This window comes from Parasteatoda tepidariorum, chromosome 1 (assembly GCF_043381705.1).
Source record: "Parasteatoda tepidariorum isolate YZ-2023 chromosome 1, CAS_Ptep_4.0, whole genome shotgun sequence".
Classification (NCBI taxonomy): Eukaryota; Metazoa; Arthropoda; class Arachnida; order Araneae; family Theridiidae; genus Parasteatoda; species Parasteatoda tepidariorum.
Window position 1 is genome coordinate 8,396,500 of NC_092204.1, and position 20,759 is coordinate 8,417,258.

The 20,759-nt window shown below is 31.4% G+C and overlaps 1 protein-coding gene across 2 annotated transcripts in view; it reads left to right on the plus strand.

Moving 5' to 3' along the window:
- Positions 1–20,759, plus strand: part of LOC107440181 (Golgi-associated plant pathogenesis-related protein 1) — a 51,862-nt gene that overhangs the window by 13,284 nt on the left and 17,819 nt on the right. Inside the window, exon 1 of one of the 2 annotated variants that reach the window (XM_016053026.4) lies at positions 3,001–3,279. The exons of the other annotated variant lie outside the window; for it this stretch is intronic. Within the exon in view, the coding sequence (XP_015908512.1) occupies positions 3,135–3,279 (145 nt within the window). The 5' untranslated portion in view covers positions 3,001–3,134. Of the gene's footprint in view, positions 1–3,000; positions 3,280–20,759 lie in introns of those variants that run through there. 2 annotated transcript variants of the gene reach the window in all.

Below are 20,759 nucleotides of genomic sequence, written 5' to 3' on the forward strand. Positions count from 1 at the left end.
ATTTAATTTTCTCTTTATTGGTTTCTGCTTTCCGAATTTCACATTTGTTCGAAAGCTACTTGTAATTGGATTTAATTGAGCAAATTCCACATTGAATGTGTTAAGTCTGTATAGCAAATGAAGAGGGACTATCTCCAAGATGCATTCAGATCTGATTTGTGATTATTTTTTTTCTTTTCAAGAATGTTTTGATGTTGCGTTTTAAGAGATGAGTGTTTAAATGCACCTATGAATGAAATTAAAAAACAAAATACTGGTTAATTTTATTCATAATTAATGTAGGAAAAACTCGCGTGTTCGTATAGCAGGCGAGGAATCAAACAAAGCACAATAAAACAGTAAAAACATTGAATAAAGGTAGCAAACATATTGTGATGATAAAATGTGCTACAATTTGCAGAAAGCCAATAAGAACAGATAGAATTTCAAACAGAAGTTGTCTTAAAAGATGAGCCTGTGTTAGATTTTCCTAGAGCACTTTCAACGTTGAATATTTGTTTCGTATTTTGTTATATTGGTCCATTTTAAGTTGTAATAGACCTAATTATTTTATATTCAATTGAATTCTGGAAACAACATTTTTAAACAACATCTTGGAAATTTGTCGTTGACTTCTGGTAAAATAGAGGTTTCAGATATATTTCGGAAATATCAGAAAACAGAGTATTACTTTTACAGGCAAGAATTTATAAAACGCATACTTCCAAGACTTTAATTTATCCGTAAATTAAGTAAAATATGTATAAAATGTGCAGTGAGCAGAAAAAAAAGAAGAAAAAAAAAGAAAAAGAACACCCTGAATATTTTTTGATCTAATAGATGGTGCTTTCAGGCACTAGGACTCAATAGGTTGGTCTTAAATTAAAATATGTTAATTAGTGCAGACTTTATGTTTCGACATCAAACACAAAGTACTGTCTCTGGGTAAGTATACATTCCTTCTACGGATTCGGTATTTTTACCTTTAAAATAGGAGAGTGAGGAGGTATCCGCAAACATGACTCAAACTTTATATTATAATTTGTATGGAAGATAGGGTCCTGATGTGATTAAAAAGGTTTTCCTGACCAAACTATTGGGGCAATTCGCCAAACTATTATCAGTCGCATTTTCCATTACTACCGTAATATTTGATTTCTATCAAATGTAATTTTTCAGTTCATAGTAATGTACATACCTTTATTTTTAAAAAAATACAATAGAAATTTCCGTCTATTTATGAAATACGGTTTTCTGTAGAATGTCTAAAATCAACCGGCAGAGTTACTCTTTGACACATTGCATGCGCATTCTGTAGAATGACTGTTATTAGATCTGTACAATGATTAAGCAAAGTATATAATTCTCATATTTCTCACTTTGTCTATGGAAATATGGTTCAACCAAACACTCTATACACCGACTAAACATTCTATAGTTTGCCGGCATATCATGTATTAACGGTAACACATATTATTCCAAGTTAATGCTAATTTCAAATTGTATATTTCGATTTTTATTATGCTCGATTAGATGGACACTTTATTTAAAGTTATGCTTCATATTATAACATAACATTGGAATAAATTCATTTATAAACTGTTAACAACTTAAACGGAAATATGGTTCAGCTTAAACGGAAATATGGTTCAGCTTAAACGGAAATATGGTTCAGCTTAAACGGAAATATGGTTCAGCTTAAACAGGAAATATGGCTCAGCTTAAACAGGAAATACGGTTCAGCTTAAACAGGAAATACGGCTCAGCTTAAACAGGAAATACGGCTCAGCTTAAACAGGAAATATGGCTCAGCTTAAACAGGAAATATGGTTCAGCTTAAACAGGAAATATGGCTCAGCTTAAACAGGAAATATGGCTCAGCTTAAACAGGAAATATGGCTCAGCTTAAACAGGAAATATGGCTCAGCTTAAAGCGGAAGCTTGGTTCCAATTAAGGCGAAATTATGGTTCCACTTTTATTATGTAAGGTTCCACTTAACACCTCATGAATTTGCAGCAAACTTTCACTATAATATGTTTCAAAATATCGGTATTATCGATCAATTGAGAACTGATTTTCTGGAAGTGTACGGCTCTTTTTCCTTTCAGGATAGTTCAGTGCGATACTCAAATATCATCGGTGGATCGCGATACATTCGTTAAAGATTCCTTTTCTCAGATTAAAATACTCACGAAGACACAAAATGTCTTGAATTATCTAGAAAATGTTATCATTCACTTCGAATTTTTCCTCTTGGACGGATTAAATCACGTACGGTTCTCAAAGGGTAAATATCTGCTTTGTTCGTGAATAAACGATGAAACGATTTTGCTAAGCTTGTAGTTAATATAAATATTATGTAAATCAAACATGAGAAACATAGATTTAAAGAATGACAAAAAAAATTTCCCCCCGCTTGCTTTAGCTATGACTCTGCTTTCTCAAAATCTCTTAAGTGTTAGTTACGTGAAACGAAAGGTTTGTTTCCATGGAAGAAGGTTCCGACGTGACAAAACTACCGATAATTCATCGATACTGATATTCGTCTTCATATGATTTATCGATATATCAGTTTCGAAGTGTACAACTCTCATATCAGATTGTCCAAAGACAAAGGACAATGGCTGAAAGTGTTAAATGGCGAATAGAACACCTTGCCCCCCACAGAAGATACGAACCTTTTGTTGTAAAAGCACAATAGGTTACGGTTTTTTAAAAACAATAAGTATCGTTTAAAAGACAATTCGGACAGAAGATGATTTAAAGTTTGATATTCTTTAGGTGCAAAGCGAGGTGACGTGTTCAGAATAATAAGCCAATACGGAGACGGGACGCTCGCACGTGTTGCAGATCCGACGCTTTCCGAAAAATGTTCGATTTATTTAAAAAAAAAGGCGCTTCGAATGTGTTTTAATTTCGTCATCTGACAGCAACACATGTTTCAGTGAATTATTATAGAATTCTTTTTCTTTTTTATCAGCTTGCTTATAGTTTGATGGCTGATAAGCTGCTGCGTTTATCACTTGATGAAATGAAACCGACCGAAATAGCTTCAGTTTCGCAGGCATTCACTTTAAAAAACGGGAGAAATTAGAACTCTTGCTTCTACGTCTATGTTAAACAATTTGATGCGGAATTTATATTTTGGGCCGTAATGTGGACGGCTACGGTCAGCGTTGTGGATTATATTGAGAAGTTCTTTGATTGGTTGATTGAGGCTGGATGCGTTTTGATTGGTGGATTTAGTTCTTTTTTTACGTTGGATGATTTTGAGTTTGAGGATTTTAGCTTTCTTCCAGGTAAGTCGGTCAATTAAAGACAGTTAAGGATACTGTTCTTTTTTGTTAAAATTTATACATACTGGGTATTTTCATTATCTATTAAAAGTATGGTAATTTCCACATTAAGCGTTAAAGAAAATATTATTTACTCGTCACAATTTGCATAAAATAGTGATTTATATTATATTATAGGGCAGAGCATAACACAAATCTAAGTTTGAAATTCGAACAACAATTAAACATAAATATAGAGAAAAATTTATCATTTTTTTATTTAAAGGAAAATAAAAGTTAACTATAAATTATAGCAAAATTCATTTTCAATAATATATTTATTGCGAAAGTTTCCAACCAAAAAGTTCAATTTTGGACATTCATATAATATAGATCAAATTCTGCAAATTTTTTTTAAAATAAGTATATAATTACTTACAAAAAAATGTATAACGTTTAAATAGGATTATTATTTGATAGTATCTTTAACAAATTTCAGCATACATTTTACTGTGTGCATATTTTTGAAAAAGCTATATTTATTTGCTTGTTAATTGTGATAATTGAAACAGCACTATTATTTAAACTGATAATAAACTCAAATAAGTAGTTTAAACGTAATTATCATTCCTAAAAATAATTCTTTAAAATTTTTTTCAAGTGCACTGTAAAAAATTCCGTATCGAATTATGGTATAAAGTATCGTCACTTTGGGTGCATACAGCAATTTTTTCAGTAATATTTATTTGCGGTGATTCAGTGATTTCAAAGAAATTATTATGGCAAAAATTACGGTATATCGGATTTTTGTTTCCGTAACTTGTTCCGCTAAACGTGAATTTTACGGTAAAAAGTAGCAGTACCCTGAAAGGCGTTACTTTTACTGGTATAAAAGTACCGGTACAGTGTATTTTTCAATGAAATATGCACTGTAATGAAAATGAAATGTTATTTTTTTCACATAATTTTTTACAGTCCAAATTACGTAACGCTCGTATTTCTGATAACTTTCTCATAAATTTATTCTTTAAAATATACAGGGGTCTGTCCAGACATTTTGTGAAAGGTCCTGTTTTTGTAAAATTGTGAAAAAACTATTCATAATTTGTGAATATAAAATAAGCGCTAAGTCGCATTCTTTGAACCAGGGTCCTGCTTTTGAGAATTTGTGCAAATAGGGTCCTGTTATTTGATATTTGGCCTATACAGCTCAACACAGAATATTCATTTCGGACGAATAATGGAAACAAAATCATTCCCGTTTTTAATAATTTCAATTGACATATTTTAAATAACAAGTCTTAGTAATGTATCACTTTTAGTGTGTTACGCATTAAGTAAACTTAAACAATTCTTAAATTTATAATATATTATTTAAAAAATTGCCAGAAAAATAATTTTTATTTACATAATATTCCATTAATTAATTTTATGAATAAATATAAATTGATCAATTATTTATTTGCAAAAAACAATTATGATTTAATATTAATAAGAATGCGCACACGATGTTTGTAAAAGTAGAATTATTTTCTTAAGACATTTGGAATTTAAACTTAGGGAAACTTAGTTTGTCTCGAACCGTCTTTCTCCCCCCCCCCCTCCGGGAAGGGTTTATTCGATTAACTAAACAATAATGAAGAAAAACAAATTTGTGAAGGATCCGATTAAAAGATAAATTATTTTGTGAAGGGTCCGTTTTTATGAAAAGATATTTTGTGAAGGGTCCGTTATATCTGCTATCTTAATAATAATAAAAGTTGTTTTAGTTTTGTATCTTTTAAACAGAAAACTAGTTGTTACCCGTGGTTTTGCTCACGCGGAATTACTTTGATTTCAATTTTAACAATTTTAAAGTTCTATACTATATTTAATTTTAGTGATAATTTAAAATATGTCCGATAGCCATTAAATCCCACAAACCACAATGAGCATGATTCGGGATATTTTAGCATAGTAGACAGAAGACATGTTCAAATTATTTCCATTTCCGTCGTGAGTTAACTTATCCCAATATTCCAGTACGTGCTTGTAATATTTCCTCACTCACCACTCGAGATCGAGTATCGTAGTTTGAGTATCGTAAAACATGCATACAATATTGCTCGAGAATGCTAAGCTTCCTCCCCAATAACTGGTATATCAATATGCGGCACCATATGTTTAAAATTTCTACAACCAAAGTTTTTTTATTTCTATAAAAATAGAAAATTATTCTAAATACTCAACCAGGGGTCTGTCCAGACATTTTGTGAAAGGTCCTGTTTTTTGTAAAATTGTGAAAAAACTACTCATAATTTGTGAACATAAAATAAGCGTTAAGTCGCATTCTTTCTACCAGGGTCCAGTTTTTGTGAATGTGTGGAAACAGGGTCCTGTTATAGCAAAAAATGCTAAAAACCTTTTCAAGAAGTTTTTAAATCGTAAATAGATAAAAGACTATGCTCAACAATTGCTGCTACTAAATTAGAGAAGCAACATACAATTATTTCGTATTTAGCCTATACTACCCATATCAGAATATTAATTTCGGACGAATGATGGAAACAAAATCACTCATTTTTAATAATTTCAATTAACATATTTTAAATAACACAACTTAGTTATGTATCACTTTTAATGTGTTACGCATTCAGTAAACTGAAACAATTCTTAAGTTTATAGTATTTTATTTAAAAAATTGCCAGAAATTAATTTTTATTTATATAATATTCTATTAATTTTATGAATAAATATAAATTGATTAATTATTTATTTACAAGAAAGCAAAATCGTCATTTAATATTAATAAGAATGTGCACACGATGTTTCCAAAAGTGGAAATATTTTCTTAGAATACATTTGGAATTTAAACTTAGGGAAACTTAGTTTGTCTCGAACCACCTTTCTTCCCCCCCCCCACGGGGAGGGTTTATTCGATTAACAAAACAGTAATGAAGATAAACAAATTTGTGAAGGGCCTGATTAAAAAATAAATTATTTTATAAAGGGTCCGTTTTTATGGAAACATATTTTGTGAAGGGTCCGGTAACAGACCCCAATTTCTTCTAAACAGACCCCTGTCAACGCATAACTAACTATTCCATACATATTAAACTATCATTTAAGACTACCTAACAAAATGAATCTAAATAAATGCTTAACGATCTGATTATTTAACTATAAGTTAAATTATTATTTAAGACTACCTAACAAAATTAATTATTATAGATGTGGTTTAACTCCAAGTCTTTTGTGCCACGTAAGAGAAATGAATGAATAGATTAAAAAAAAATTATACAACTTTGTTTTAATTTCACAATTGCGAAACTGGGAATTTAAAAAAATAAAAAATAAAATGGTACTCTTTAATAGTAACGGAATGTGGACATTTGTAAACGTTATATAATAAGTTATATGTATAACGATATATATTTCAAATTATATATTAAGATTTTCTGAAAATAAAAACAGTTATATTACAGACAAGCTTGTTTTGTATGTGCACTTTTTTTAACTATTTAATTTGTAAGGTTTCTGTTGCTTTCGATCTGCTTAACCAATTATTGAGAAAAAAAAAACTTACCTGAAACAATTGTATTTTTTATTTTTTTTCCACGTCCTTGTTTTACATTTTCAATAATTCTTGCAATAAACTGAACTTAAAATTTTCTAAAAATATTTCAATTGTTTTTAGGTATCGAAATTTACATAATTCGTAAAGAAATTTTTTTTCTAAAAATTATTTTTTTATTAATAATTTTAAATAAAAAAAACAACAACAACAACATTAAAATAAAATTTTCCGGTGTGAGAAAGCTTTCAGAAAATACTTTTCAATCTAGTATACCTTTTATCACTCTTCTTTTTATTTTATATTTTATAACCGTTGTTGAACAGTCGACACAATTTTTGGGCTTACGACTTCTAATGTTCAATTCCGTAGCCTTGTAATTTTGAACACAATCCAGAAAACAAGGGAACTCCTGGATCAAGTATTGGGCGAAATTTTGCCTCAGTGGAGAACTTTTTTGATGGAACTAACCCGCACTAACGTTACATGGAGAGGAAGACCACGAGAACCTCCCGCAGTTAGCCTGACGGCAAAGGGACTATAAACCATGAACCGCGTACCACTGAGGATATTCACGTCAGCACTGTGGTCGGTGCAAGCCGGTTGTGGATTCGTATCGACCTGCCATAGCAGGGATTCGAACCTCATTGGAAGGCGAAAGCTCTATTAACACCTCCTAGAATAATGAAGGCCTCAGCACGGATCAAATTAGTAGTCCGACGTGACGAAGTTAACTGCGCAGTTGATGAAAAATAAGAAAGATGTCATTACGTTCGGGGTACTAAGTTGCGCAGTGGATGAAAATACGAAATATGTCATTACGTTTGTACTACTAAAGGATATTTATGGTAACCCGTGCAGAGGCCTACTCTTTTCTAGGAGGTGTTGGCTAGAGTCCCCTGAGCCATCGCCTGAGAATCGTTTATTAGGGAAAATATGTTTTAATGAAGTCTAACCAATTTTTTTTTTGTAAAATAGTGATTTCAAATATTTTTGTTACTGCTGAATATTTCTCGAAGACATTTCATTTAGTAAACCAACCCAAATCTGCAAAAATAAAAAAATAGTTAAAAAAATATTTTAAATGATAGTTTTGATGATATTCTTGTATCAGGGTGCGTAGNTTCCGTCTCCTTGTGTAATTTTGAACACAATCCAGAAAACAAGGGAACTCCTGGATCAAGTATTGGGCGAAATTTAGCCTCAGTGGAGAACTTTTTTGATGGAACTAACCCGCATTAGCGTTACATGGAGAGGAAGACCACGAGAACCTCCCATGGTTACCCTGAAGGCAAAGGGACCATGAACCGTCTACCACTGAGGTCGGCTGATGAACCGTCTATCACGTCACTACTGTGGTCGGTGCAAGCCGGATGCGGATTCGTATCGACATGCCATCGCAGGAATTCGAATCCGGTTAACCTCATTGGAAGGCGAACGCTCTCCCCTGAACCATCTCGGCTCTCAATTGTTTATAAGGGAAAATATGTTTTAATGAATTCCAACCAAATTTTTTTCTATGCAAAATAGTGATTTTAAATATTGTTTGCTTCTGCAGAATATTTATCGGAGACATTTCATTAAGTAAACCTCCAACCCAAATTAGCAAGCAAAAAAAACAATGGTACAAAAAAACAATTTTAAATGGCCTTTTTATTTTAATGCATTTGATGATATTCTTGCATGTAATCAACAGGATTCAACTTTAATAAAAGAGGAATTCTATTGAAGTATGGATTACTTTTTCTTTTTTTCCTTTGTTTTCAGGATAGGTTTCGTTTATAAAAGACCGTTTTATATCATTCCCTATATTGCATAATGTCCACGTTCTCGCGATGTTAAATTTTAGAAACAAATGAAAAAAAGTTGAAGGCCAAAAGTTCTGTTCTTTAAAACAATTAAAGTAGTGAAAGTCGTATATTAAAGTGCTGTGATAAATGCACGACACCTAAAATTTGATAACTCAGAAACTAATCGATCAATTTCGTTAAAATTTAAAATATCTAAATTAAATTTCGTTAAAATTTAAAATATTTAAATTAAATTTCGTTAAAATTAAAAAGCCATATAAAATTACATTACTTTGAAAAATACAAAAATTTGTCTAACTAACTTTTGAAAATTTTTCGATTATCATTAAACAAAATAATTAATAAAAAAAAAGCATTAAATATTTAATAAAAATTACTTTTCGCATGAGTGTTTTTTTCCTCAATCCAATCATTCCGATCATAATTTTATAATTGTGTGTAAATTTTTTTTAAAAATTTCCTTAAGTTCTCGAGAAAGTTAAGAGAATGTTTATGTTTGATTTCGTCACTTAAAATATCGTCTGAACTAAATAATTAGCATATTTAAGGTTAGGGCAGCGAACCATTAACGTTCTGTATTAGAACGTGAAAATTCGATTAATAGATCGAAAGTTATTCAGGGTGTTCTGTTTTTTTTTGTTTGTTATTTTACTCATTGTAAGTTTTATTTTCTTTACAAATGATTTAAAAATATCAACGTACTGAATCATTCTTTTAAATTGCATTTAAAAAAAACCGAAAAATATTTGTTTTATCTTAAAAGTAAATAAACTTTATATTATAAGTGATGTTTGGTTAGTTTTTTTTATCTTTATACAGTCACTTTTATTTTTTATGACCGTTGATAACGGTGCTAAGATTAATAAGCAGAGTTATGAACTAAACTTTTAAAGGTGAAGCAAAATTCATTTGGAAACATACATTTTACCTTCATTTACTTCGATATTTATATTCCCTGTGGGATCTAGAGTTTCTGTATTTTCATAGTCTCGTATTTAAGTAAAATTTTAAAAGCAGAATTTGCATAATTTAATTTATTCCATTGGGTAGTATGAATGAAGTACATTTTTGTACCTTTTACTTCATGTTTTCGAATAAAGTTTTTATTGTGGTATTAGTCTAAACATATTTTGAATATTTCAATTCATAGTGATTTGCACACAAGGATGTCTCTATTACCCTACTGATTTTAATTTTTATTTTATTTATTTTTATTTGCTCTAAGCTCTGAGTGTAAACGAAGGAGGTGACACACCATAAAAAAATATCTATATTTCACTACATCTCAAAATTTATCAAATTGAACTAATTTACATTTTTATTTGTTCAATATATTTGCTACCCAATGAATTACGATAATATCGTATCACGGTAATTATAATAATAGTCGTGATATCATTGTCCATAAAACTCGCTATATTATCATACTTGATATTTATTGATTTCGATATTGATCGCGATATTATTGTGTTCATATGCAATGTTTTATATTTAATTTTATAACCGTCGACCCAATTTTGGGACTATCAATGTTCGACTTTGGAGCCATGTAATTTTGAACCAATCCAGAGGACAAGAAAACTCTTGAATCAAGCATTGGGAAAAACGAGCCTCTGTTGAGGACTTTTTATGGAACTAACCCGCATTTGCGTTATCTGGAGAAGAAAACCACAATAAATTCTTAAGGTTTCCCTGACAATTAGGGGACTCTAATCCATGATCAATCTACCACTGGGGATGTTTTGCGTCAGAACTGCGGTCGGTGCGAGTTGGATGCAGAATTCGTATCGACCACCCACCGCTGAGATTCGAACCTGAGTCATCTCCTTGGGATCGCTTTAATCGTTCGTGATAATTATTCAGATACGATATACGATATCGTGAGACACGATAAACTTGCGAATCATTCTTAAAATATAGTGATAGCATGATGCTGTCTAAACTTTTAAAATCAAAAGAAAATGCAGTAGTATGTCGAATTGAAAATATGCTTCGAGCATGGAATATTTATTTTTTACCGTGAAAAAGTACATAAATTGTAAAAATAATGAAGCGATATTTTGTATATACAGTCGCTGTCCAAATTATTAGACGCATTTTAAAATTCTATGTAAAATCTTAATTATCACGTGATACTATACAGCTTCGTTGTTTTTAAGCGACTAAAACCCGTTTGCACTTCTTTACGTCCGTGCATAAATTGGTGAAATTAGACGATATATAATATAAATTCGACTATTGGATAAATTAGACGATATGTTATGTAAATATGGAATATGTATTGCATTAGATATTATATTAGTATTTTATAATAATTAGACCAAATTATTAGACGCGCTGTAGTATTTTAATAATTGCATGTTTTGCACGAGTTTATAGGCAATACTTTTATATTTAATCATACATGTGATGGACTTTTATTCAGAAGATTTTTTATATACTTCCTATTTGTATTTATTTTTAACGTATTTCATTACAATGTTAACCAATTGATATACGAATGTAAACAAGTGCAGACCAGCAGCTTAAAAACAGCAAAACTGTATAGTACAGTACAGAACCCGTTATCCGGAAATCAGTAAACCGGAAAACCAAAAAACCGGAACGAAATTCAATAAATTTTCCTGCCATTTTTTTTTAAAAAAATGTTTTTTTCCTCATATGATTTTAGGATTTCTCTTTCTTTTTTGAAAGATGTTTACCTTACCATCATTTTGGAAATAATCATTAGTGTATTACTTTGTTTTTTCAAGATTATTTCTAAATATTTCTTTTTTTAGTTGGGTTTAACAATAAAAAAAACTGCTTTTTGTCGCGATTCAGAAAACCGGAAAAATCAGTTATCCGGAATATAATCGGTTCCCTACTGTATCACTTGATAATTAAGATTTTACATAAAATCTTATATTACGTCTAATAATTTGGCCAGGAACTGTATATTGAAAAAAACTAAGGCAAATACTGTAATTTAAATATCGTAGATATTTCTATAACTGTAATTAACTGAATTGTGTATGACAAGCTCTATTACCGTATAAAAACAATTTATAAAACAAAGTTTACATCAAGTTTTATAAATGATTACTTTATAAATGACGATTTTGGAATAACTTCTAACCTCCGCACCATTTAAGGCAAGCGCAAATTCATCATCTGATGCCAACGAAGTTCAGAAGTCAAGTGTTTTAATTGTGAAAGAAAAAAAATAATAAAAAAAAGTACATAGTTATCGTAGCGTAAAATCTGCTTCTAAAAATGACACCCAGAAAGACGATAAAGATCTGTTCATTTTTTTTTCTTTTCTTCCGTGCATTAGTCAAGGATAGTCTTAACTCCTTTTCGAATCCAGAGACAAGAATTGGAAGGTGGTACTTTCTGAATACCACTAGAATGCTTTGACAATATCTCTTTCACTTATCTCTGGATGCAAAATGGGAAATAGATTTGGCAACAACGACCAGCAACGAAAAAAACAAATTTTATAATCACTCTTTTCTACCTTCATAAAGAATGCAGGCCTTTGTTTTGTTGGACTAATGATTCTTAAATTAGATTCATAAAGTGTTTTTTCTTATAATATCCGATGTGATCGTTTTAGTTCTTTTTTCTTATTTGGTGATATCTAAATATGTTTAAATTGAAAATTGTTTATTGTAATGCATTTAAGATTTAAAACTATTTGAAAATAATACTAAATACTTTTGAAAGTAATACTTCATATATTTTTGTAACAAAGATTTCAATATAATATTGATAAGATAAGTAGGCTGGAAATAATAATGACGAAACAATTATTCTGAAAATAAGGTTGATATAATTATTTTAAAAATGGTGATACTATTTTGAAATCATTAAATATCATTAAGATAATTATATCATTGAAACAATAACATAATTATCTTTGACATAATTAATTTGAAAGCATTGAGTTTGAATAAGTGATGGGTGCATTTAGATAAAGAAAGGAGATAGAAGCATTAAATTCCACTCTAATAAAGAGAGAAAAATATTTGAAAATATTTTGATATAACGATTTTTTTCTAAAAAATATTATAGATTAATTAATTTGAAAATTATATCAATATAGTTATTTTTTAAATAATATTGATTTAATTATTTGTAAAATAGTGACAAAATTGATAAAATAATAATTAAAAACAATTTTTAAAATATAGATAGTTTGAAAATAAATATTTGAAAAAAATTATTATATTAAAATTGTATTAAAATGTTATTAAAATAAAAATTATTTTTGAAAATAGTTGTATTAGATAAAGGTTAAATAGGTGTTGGGTGAATTTGGGTAAGAAAGGATATGGGATTGAAAGTGCATTTAGGTTTTTTTAGAAAAAAAAAGAAAGAAAAAAAGAAATGGGATGAAAAAAGGCAACAGATGCTTTAAAACAGGGGTCGCCAAACTTTTTGATTATCGACCCCTATATAATTTTTCGAAATCTCCATCGACCACCGCAAAAGTAGTTTTCTGTTAATTAAAATAAAACTCTATTAGATACTGTGTTTGTACATTTATTTTATGATTTTAAACATTTATTAAAGTAATAGTACATTGTGTAACAATAGTTTTATGAAAAATATATTAATATTGAAATTTAAATACCTTATTATTAAATAATAAGTAATTATGCATAAGTAGATATAATAAGTAAAGTAACTAAAGATTTACTGCTTCTTGATCAATGAGATGGGTGTGCCTGGTGTTTTTTTGCAAGGTTCGCTATATTGGGTTCAAAATTGGTCAATTTTAATTTTCGTCAAAATTGGTCAATTTTGTAATTTTCGTAAAAAAATACAAAGTGTGCTATAGTTTTGTCGCGGGCTGTACTAATCCATATTATTAATGCTTACCTTCTTTTTTGTGCATTGATAATTAAAATTGATATCTAAACCAAACGAATGGTTTTATCGAAACAATAACTAATTATCCAAAACTATAAAAGTTTTAATAATGACACTGCAAATATTCAACACAGTTTGCAAAGATAGCTGAAACTGCGTATGATATTTGCATTTGTAACGTCAATGCTCGTCACACGTGACATTTGGACAAGCGCACAAATGCATATGACTTATAAACTGCGCTGAGTTCGTGCCACAGCGCGCTGGTACGTACATACTTGTTTCACCCCAATAAATATACGTTTATTAATTTATGTTTTATAAAGAAACTGATAATGAGTCAATTATGAAAAAAAATTCACAAATTTTACATACTTAATTAGGTATGTGTGATTTGCGTATTGAGAACTGTTTCTTTTTTCGACCCACAATTGACCTTCCGATTCGGATCGACCCTATTCGCCCTCCTGTCTCAGATCGACCCCTGCTTTTGTTAAATAGACCCTTGGGGGTCTATATAGACCACTTTGGCGACCTCTGCTTTAAAATAAGGCGATGATTATCGTTCGTTTTATTTTAAAGAAACTATTTTAGAGAAATGGATGACATGAAAATATTTTTACTTTCATTATATGGGAGGAAGCTAAGTAAGACAGAGTAGCTAATATTAGAACCTAATTTTTTGATACTGTGAGATTTAATCAAGATATTCATTGTTTAGTTGCACACAATACATGATTCTTGATAATAAACACGCGATATCAGAAAACTTCAGGAATATTAATTTGGTGACTTAGTCCATGAATGCTACCACGGTCCAGATGGTGATTGAATATTTTTGACATAGCGAATAAATAAATAAAAATTTAAAATACTTGCAATAAACTTTTTTTTCCATCAAAAAGTCCTATAAGCTAGCAAATATCACTGTTATCTTTAAAATAATTGAAAAATTGAATCGATTATAGTTAAATCTAAAAAATTAGCTAACGCTTAACCAATTTGAAAATTTCATTTCGTTTTCCTCTTATCAGAATGATCTAATGTTGACAGTGACCTTCAACTATGATTTGAACTATTTGTATGCCAAGTTTTTTCACTTTCGATCAAATAGTTTAGGAGTCTATACCTTCATTTATATATAGAGAAGATTGACTCTTTATGAATATTATACACTTATGAAGATCTACTGTTGCACTGCAGCTCTTGCGGGCCTAGCAAAAACACTTCCCATTAATCCACCTTTCCTTTTCGAGTTAAAAACTCATGATTATAATGTAAACAATAAACATCTGATGTGGTTTTAATCGTCTTCCTCGGAAAAAATTAAGAATTCAGGTTTTTTGATTAAATTGTTTATTTCAAATTAGTTCTTCATACACTTCTCGTTTTAGCCATTTTGTTTTCAGACTTCTCTTTTCTGTTTTTAAACAGAAAAAGAGAACTTTTTCTTACCAAATAGCGCTCTTCATGTTTTTTTCCACCTCATATTCTAAATTGGCGAGGATGTTTTAAATGACAGATTTTTTCCTTTCATTTATAAATTGCTTTTTTTACTTGTTCGAGGTGGTGGCTTTATATCTTTGCGTGATACAACAAACGCTAAAGGCGTAGACCAGTTGTCACTCTTAAAAATCTAACTCTTTTAAACAGTACGTATTCTGGCATGGTTTGGCATCATTATCTTTTTAGAGGGTTACAGGTTTGGAAAGAGAATCAGACTTTCTCTGTGTTTCTAAATCTGTATAAACTCCTGTGACTAAGTTCTCTTCTAGAACGGCGATGCATTGTTCCTTATTTAATAGTTCATTTTTATGCCTACTCAAAAATTCGCCTTTTAACTAGCGCAACATTGGGGATGCATGTTTACTTCTAATAACAAATCTGTTGGGGAGAGTAGTATTGTGGCGTAACTGCCACCACTATTATTAAACAACAATTTACTAGTATATCATAAGACATGTTAAATTGATCCTATCTCGAGGTACCTTTTGTTAGAGGAAGGTTGACATAGTAAAGAATTAATCCCCCTCAATGGTGACATCGATGACTGGTCAATAATGTGGACCATCCATCGATGTTGACGAGTTCGTATGACGTCCGCAGGTCACCAGTGAGAAATTATAGTTATCGACTATATCAACTTTCATCTATCAAGAGGCACCTCACAATCGAATCAAGTTAACATGTCTTATTATGCATGTTAAAATATGAATGCTTAGTAGATCATTATAAGCTGAATTATAGAGATTTTATAACTGTTATAGCCAATAAAGAATAGTTTAAAAACCAAAGAGCATTAGAGAATTGGCAAAATAAAACAAACTTATTATCTACTACACACCAATATGGTAGATTCTTTTTTGAAGTGTAATTCAATGTGTGTCCACCAGAGAGCAGAACTAATTCCGCACAATCGAAGAACTCTGTTTTACCCAATTACCCGGTCTTTCTCCTATATTAGTTACTCATACATTATTTAGTTACATCATTATATTATATCATCAGTTACAGAATAAGGTAGTTTAGAATAAGGTAATTTAGAATAAGGTAGTTGTCAACTTGTTATAGTCGTTCAGTCAGATAAAAATGTATTTGCAAGAGTTTCGAGTTGGTACAGATGAACTTGCGAGTGTCTTCGAGATGGTACACATGGACTTGCGAGTGTCTTCGAGATGGTACCCATGGACTTGCGAGTGTCTTCGAGATGGTACCCATGAACTTGCAAGTGTCTTCGAGATGGTACCCATGAACTTGCGAGTGTCTTCGAGATGGTACCCATGAACTCGCGAGTGTCTTCGAGATGGTACCCATGAACTTGCGAGTATCTTCGAGATGGTACCGATGAGTGTGCGAGCGTCTTCGAGATGGTACCCATGAATGTGAGAGCGTCTTCGGTAGGGCACAAATGAATTTTCGAGAGCATTCAGGCAGATGCGTATGAATTTGCGAGAGCATTCAGGCTGATATTATTACTTTTTGAGGTTCTGTTACAGTACAGTTCATTAAACGTTAGTATTAAATTATGTTATTAAATTTAAATAATTGCCAGTCACTTGTATACCCGTTTAAAGTACTTGCAGGATAATATTTTTAACAAAATTTTCTACATAATGAGGCTATTTAGATGAATTATTGTGATATTTTCGATGTTTGTCTTCTGTTATTGCCAAATTTTTCCAAACTGTTGTCAGATTTGATCGTGAAGTAATTTCTCTTAAACATATAAGTGCTCTCTTGCTTGAGTAAAAAATTTAAATTTCAAGAATAAAGTTTTTTGCTCACCTTTTTTAAAATACCGCGAACTATATTTCACAGAATGCACAGTTAGTTTGAATCCACGAATTTGTATCTATTAGTATCTTTTAGATTCGTCTTTTAGTTAACTACATTATGCCAAAGACACGAATGCGACTATCACACCTGAGTATATATGTTGAATATATATACTTTTCTGTTTATTAAGGTCTTAAGCTTTAAATAGATTATCCCAAAAATTAACTTTTTAATTATCTGTGCTGATGTGTTCTCAAAGGTCTATCAAATAACGAGAAAGATTCTTTTGACAAAAAAGCTGGTGTAAACTGCTGAAAACCAAACATTGATATCCATTGTTAATTTCCCGATACTCACTCCAGGATGCGTAGCATTTTTAAAGAGTGCTTAAAGGTGCTTATTTTCGACTTTTGTCTTTTAAAAGCCCTTAAAGGTACTTTTTTATTGGGCATTCTTAAAAAGTGCTTAGTTTTTCCCTTTCCGAAAATGAGATTTTTTTTTCTTTACCATGTCGATTTTTGCCACGTACCATGCAAGTGCGTGGTTTTCATATTGTTCTATTCAACGTCTTCATAATTCATTCAAAGACAATGCTTTTCGGCGTACCGTCGTTCCGTAGCGTATGAAAGCGCCAATCATGTTACATGTTTGATGAAATACTTGTGCATCTACTGAGCTGGGTTCGGTGAGATTTTTTCACTCTCACGCGCAACTCTGCTTCATTTTGCAAGATATTCTCAATTTTAGCCTTCATTTTCCACCCTCTGAAATTGAACCGGAAAATTTTTCGGTCTTTTTGTGGTGGCTAATGAAATCAAGAAAAAAGTGCTTTATCAGAAACTAATTATTTTATCATAATCATGTAAAGTTTAAAAAACATTATTTTGCATTTTGTTAATGTATATGGTGCTTAAAAATATTTGTTTAGTGCTCAAAAAGTACTTAAAAGGTGCTTATTTTTTGTTGAAAGATTTGGCTATTCACCCTGTCACTCATCAACGTTTCAAATGTTAAATTAGTAGATCAAAAAGAACTTTTTTTTTCTTTTTATATTCGTATTGTTTGTTCTGCCGATGTGTTTTAAAATGCTAATCAGATAACAAAGAAAGTACAAGCTGTTTGTCACTATGTAAGCAGGTTTACCATTTTGCAAAGAATCTTAGAACAAAAAAAGCTGGGGTGAAGATGATTCAATTTTTAAACTTTAGAAAACTACTGATCACAAAATATACGATAGATAACTAACTATAGATAATCATCAGATCCTGCTTACAGCAGAATTTCTTAATTTACCCTCAAGCGAACACTTCCAATGTCTTATAAGCCGTTTTAAGGAATCATTCATAACATTCCTTCGCGATGACTGTTATTTTTGAAACGCGGAATGCCCAAGGTATCCCGAGGAAAAGAATGAAAAACTATTAAGATACCTGGCAGGTTGTTGGAATGGAATTCGATGAAAAAAAAGATTCCAGGCATTATCAGATTCGAATTACACGTGGAAAGATTCAAGGGCGCGCATCATTTGTAGCTCACACATTGCATTGGTGGGATGGAATATCGCCAAAAAACCTCAAAAACACCGTGGCCGTCATCCAAATCGTTGGACACAAAAGCAAACAAGGCACAACGAAACGGTTTTAAAGGGGTGACTGTGAAATATGCCTTCTGTCTCACCTACAAGTAAACTCACACCGTAAGTGATGAGTGTTGCTCTGTGAGACTTGGGAATGTTTTTTTTTTCTTTTCTTTTGCGCTATTTTCTTATGGGGATATATTCTGGAAGCGGGAAGAGAACTCAAGATCCTTGGGGGTGGAGGGGAAAGATGAAGTTCAAAACTCGAGAGTAATATTTCGCTTCCGTGATGGATGGTTGTTGAGGTATAATTCTTTCCTCGCCTGCAACTGCGTTGAGTTAATAGATAAAGACGTTTAAAATAGCGAGTTTGGTGTTTTGAGATATTCGTCAAATCACTGCTGCTTTGGAAAATGCGCAATTCCTGTTGTTGTTATAGGCCAAAGCTTATTATTATTATTTTTTTAATTTCAATATCTCATGTCTAAAATGCGCAGCTATAGGGATAATAGCGAGTAAGGAATAGCGATAAAGAGGACATAGCGGAAAATAGCGATTAAAGGATAATAGTGAGTAAGGAATAGCGATAAAGGGAAAATAGTGAGTTTGGTGTTTTGAGATATTCGTCAAATTTCATTCCTAAAATGCGCAACGGAAAAAATTCAATATCTCATTTCTAAAATGTGGAGCTAATGGGACAATAGCGACTAAGGAATAGCGATAAAAGAAAAATCGCGTGTTTGGTGTTCTGAGTTATTTGTCAAATCAATGGAATCTGTCAATTTTTGGAAACTGCGCAATTCCTGTTGTTATAGGTCAGAGCTTATTTTTTTTTTAAATTTCAATATCTCATACCTAAAATGAGCAGCAATAGAGATAATAGCGATAAAGGGATAATAGCGAATTTGGTGTTTTGAGATATTCGTCAAATCTCATTCCTAAAATGCGGAGCTAATGGGACAATAGCGAGTAAGTAATAGCGATAAAGGGAAAATAGTGGAAAATAGCGATAAAGAGGACATAGCGGAAAATAGCGATAAAGGAATAATAGCTAGTAAGGAAAAGCGATAAAGGGAAAATAGCGAGTTTGGTGTTTTGAGATATTCGTCAAATCAATGCTTTAGAAAAAACGCAACTCCTGTTATAGATCAAAGCTTATTTTTTTTAAAAATTTCAATATCTCATTCCTCAACAGCGCAGCTAAAGGGATCCTAAACTTTCCGAAGATGCTTTCGATTCACAAATGTTTACTTCATTGTGTTTAAACGAACACAAAATAATTAAATTGTGGCCTGTTGATTGTGTTTATGTATGCATATTTCGTGTAATTAATGCGAAAACCATTTTTTTAACCTGAAACACTTAAGAGTTAAGGTAACAAAAATATTGCAGTGTGAGAATACTGGAAATATGATTATCTAATATTATATTGCAGCTATTATTTCTTAGATTATTATACATATAACTCTACAATATTATACTTCATAATATTTTACTTATCCTTAATAATCAAGACATTTATTTAACCGATACAGCTTCCGATCACATAATCTAGTGTAAAAACGCAGTGAACGGAGATTATCGCTACTAGTAGTTTTGAAAATCCAAAGCGCTTTGGATTGAGGGGTGCCTAGATGGGAGCTCTCTGTGACCTCCTAAAGATTTTTATTAATGGCGAATATGAGCCGTGGTGGCTCAGGGGATAGAGCACTCGCCTCCCAATGAGGTGACCCGTGTTCGACGCCAGCGACAGCTGGTTGATTCTAATTCCGCATCCAGCTTGCGCCGACCACAGTGCTGACGTAAAATATCGTCAGTGGTCGACGGATCATGGTCAGAGTCCCCTTGCCGTCAGGCTAACCATGGATGGTTTTCGTGGTCTTAATCTCCATGTAACACAAATGCGGGTTAGTTCTATCAAAAAGTCCTCCACGAAGGCCAAAGTTCACCCAATACTCGAGCCAGTAGTTCTCTTGTCTTCTGGATTGGGTTTAAAATTACAAGGCTATGGAGTTGAACATTAGTAGCCGTAAGCCCTAAATTGGGTCCGATGTTCAACGACGGTTATATATATATATATTTATAAAAAAAAATATCGGTAAATTTGGTGTGGCTAATCGGCATATTTAAGAAATTTCCTTTTCTTTCTTTTTTATTTTTAAAAAAACTCAAATGGAATTAGTTATTATTACCATTTATGTGAATTGTTCAAATCTCGATCTATATGGAATGTCTTTGTCATATATTGAAGCCCGAATATCGTTGCAAGCTTTCATTTCACTAACTACAACCTTTTTTTCTTCAATTTTAATTCCTTCATTGTTAATCGAAAAGCCCATATGTCAATCACTCTCCATAGCGCTCCTGCTACCGAATACAAATTGAGTTTGCATTCGGTAACAGGATTCTGTAACAGGATACAAATTGAGTT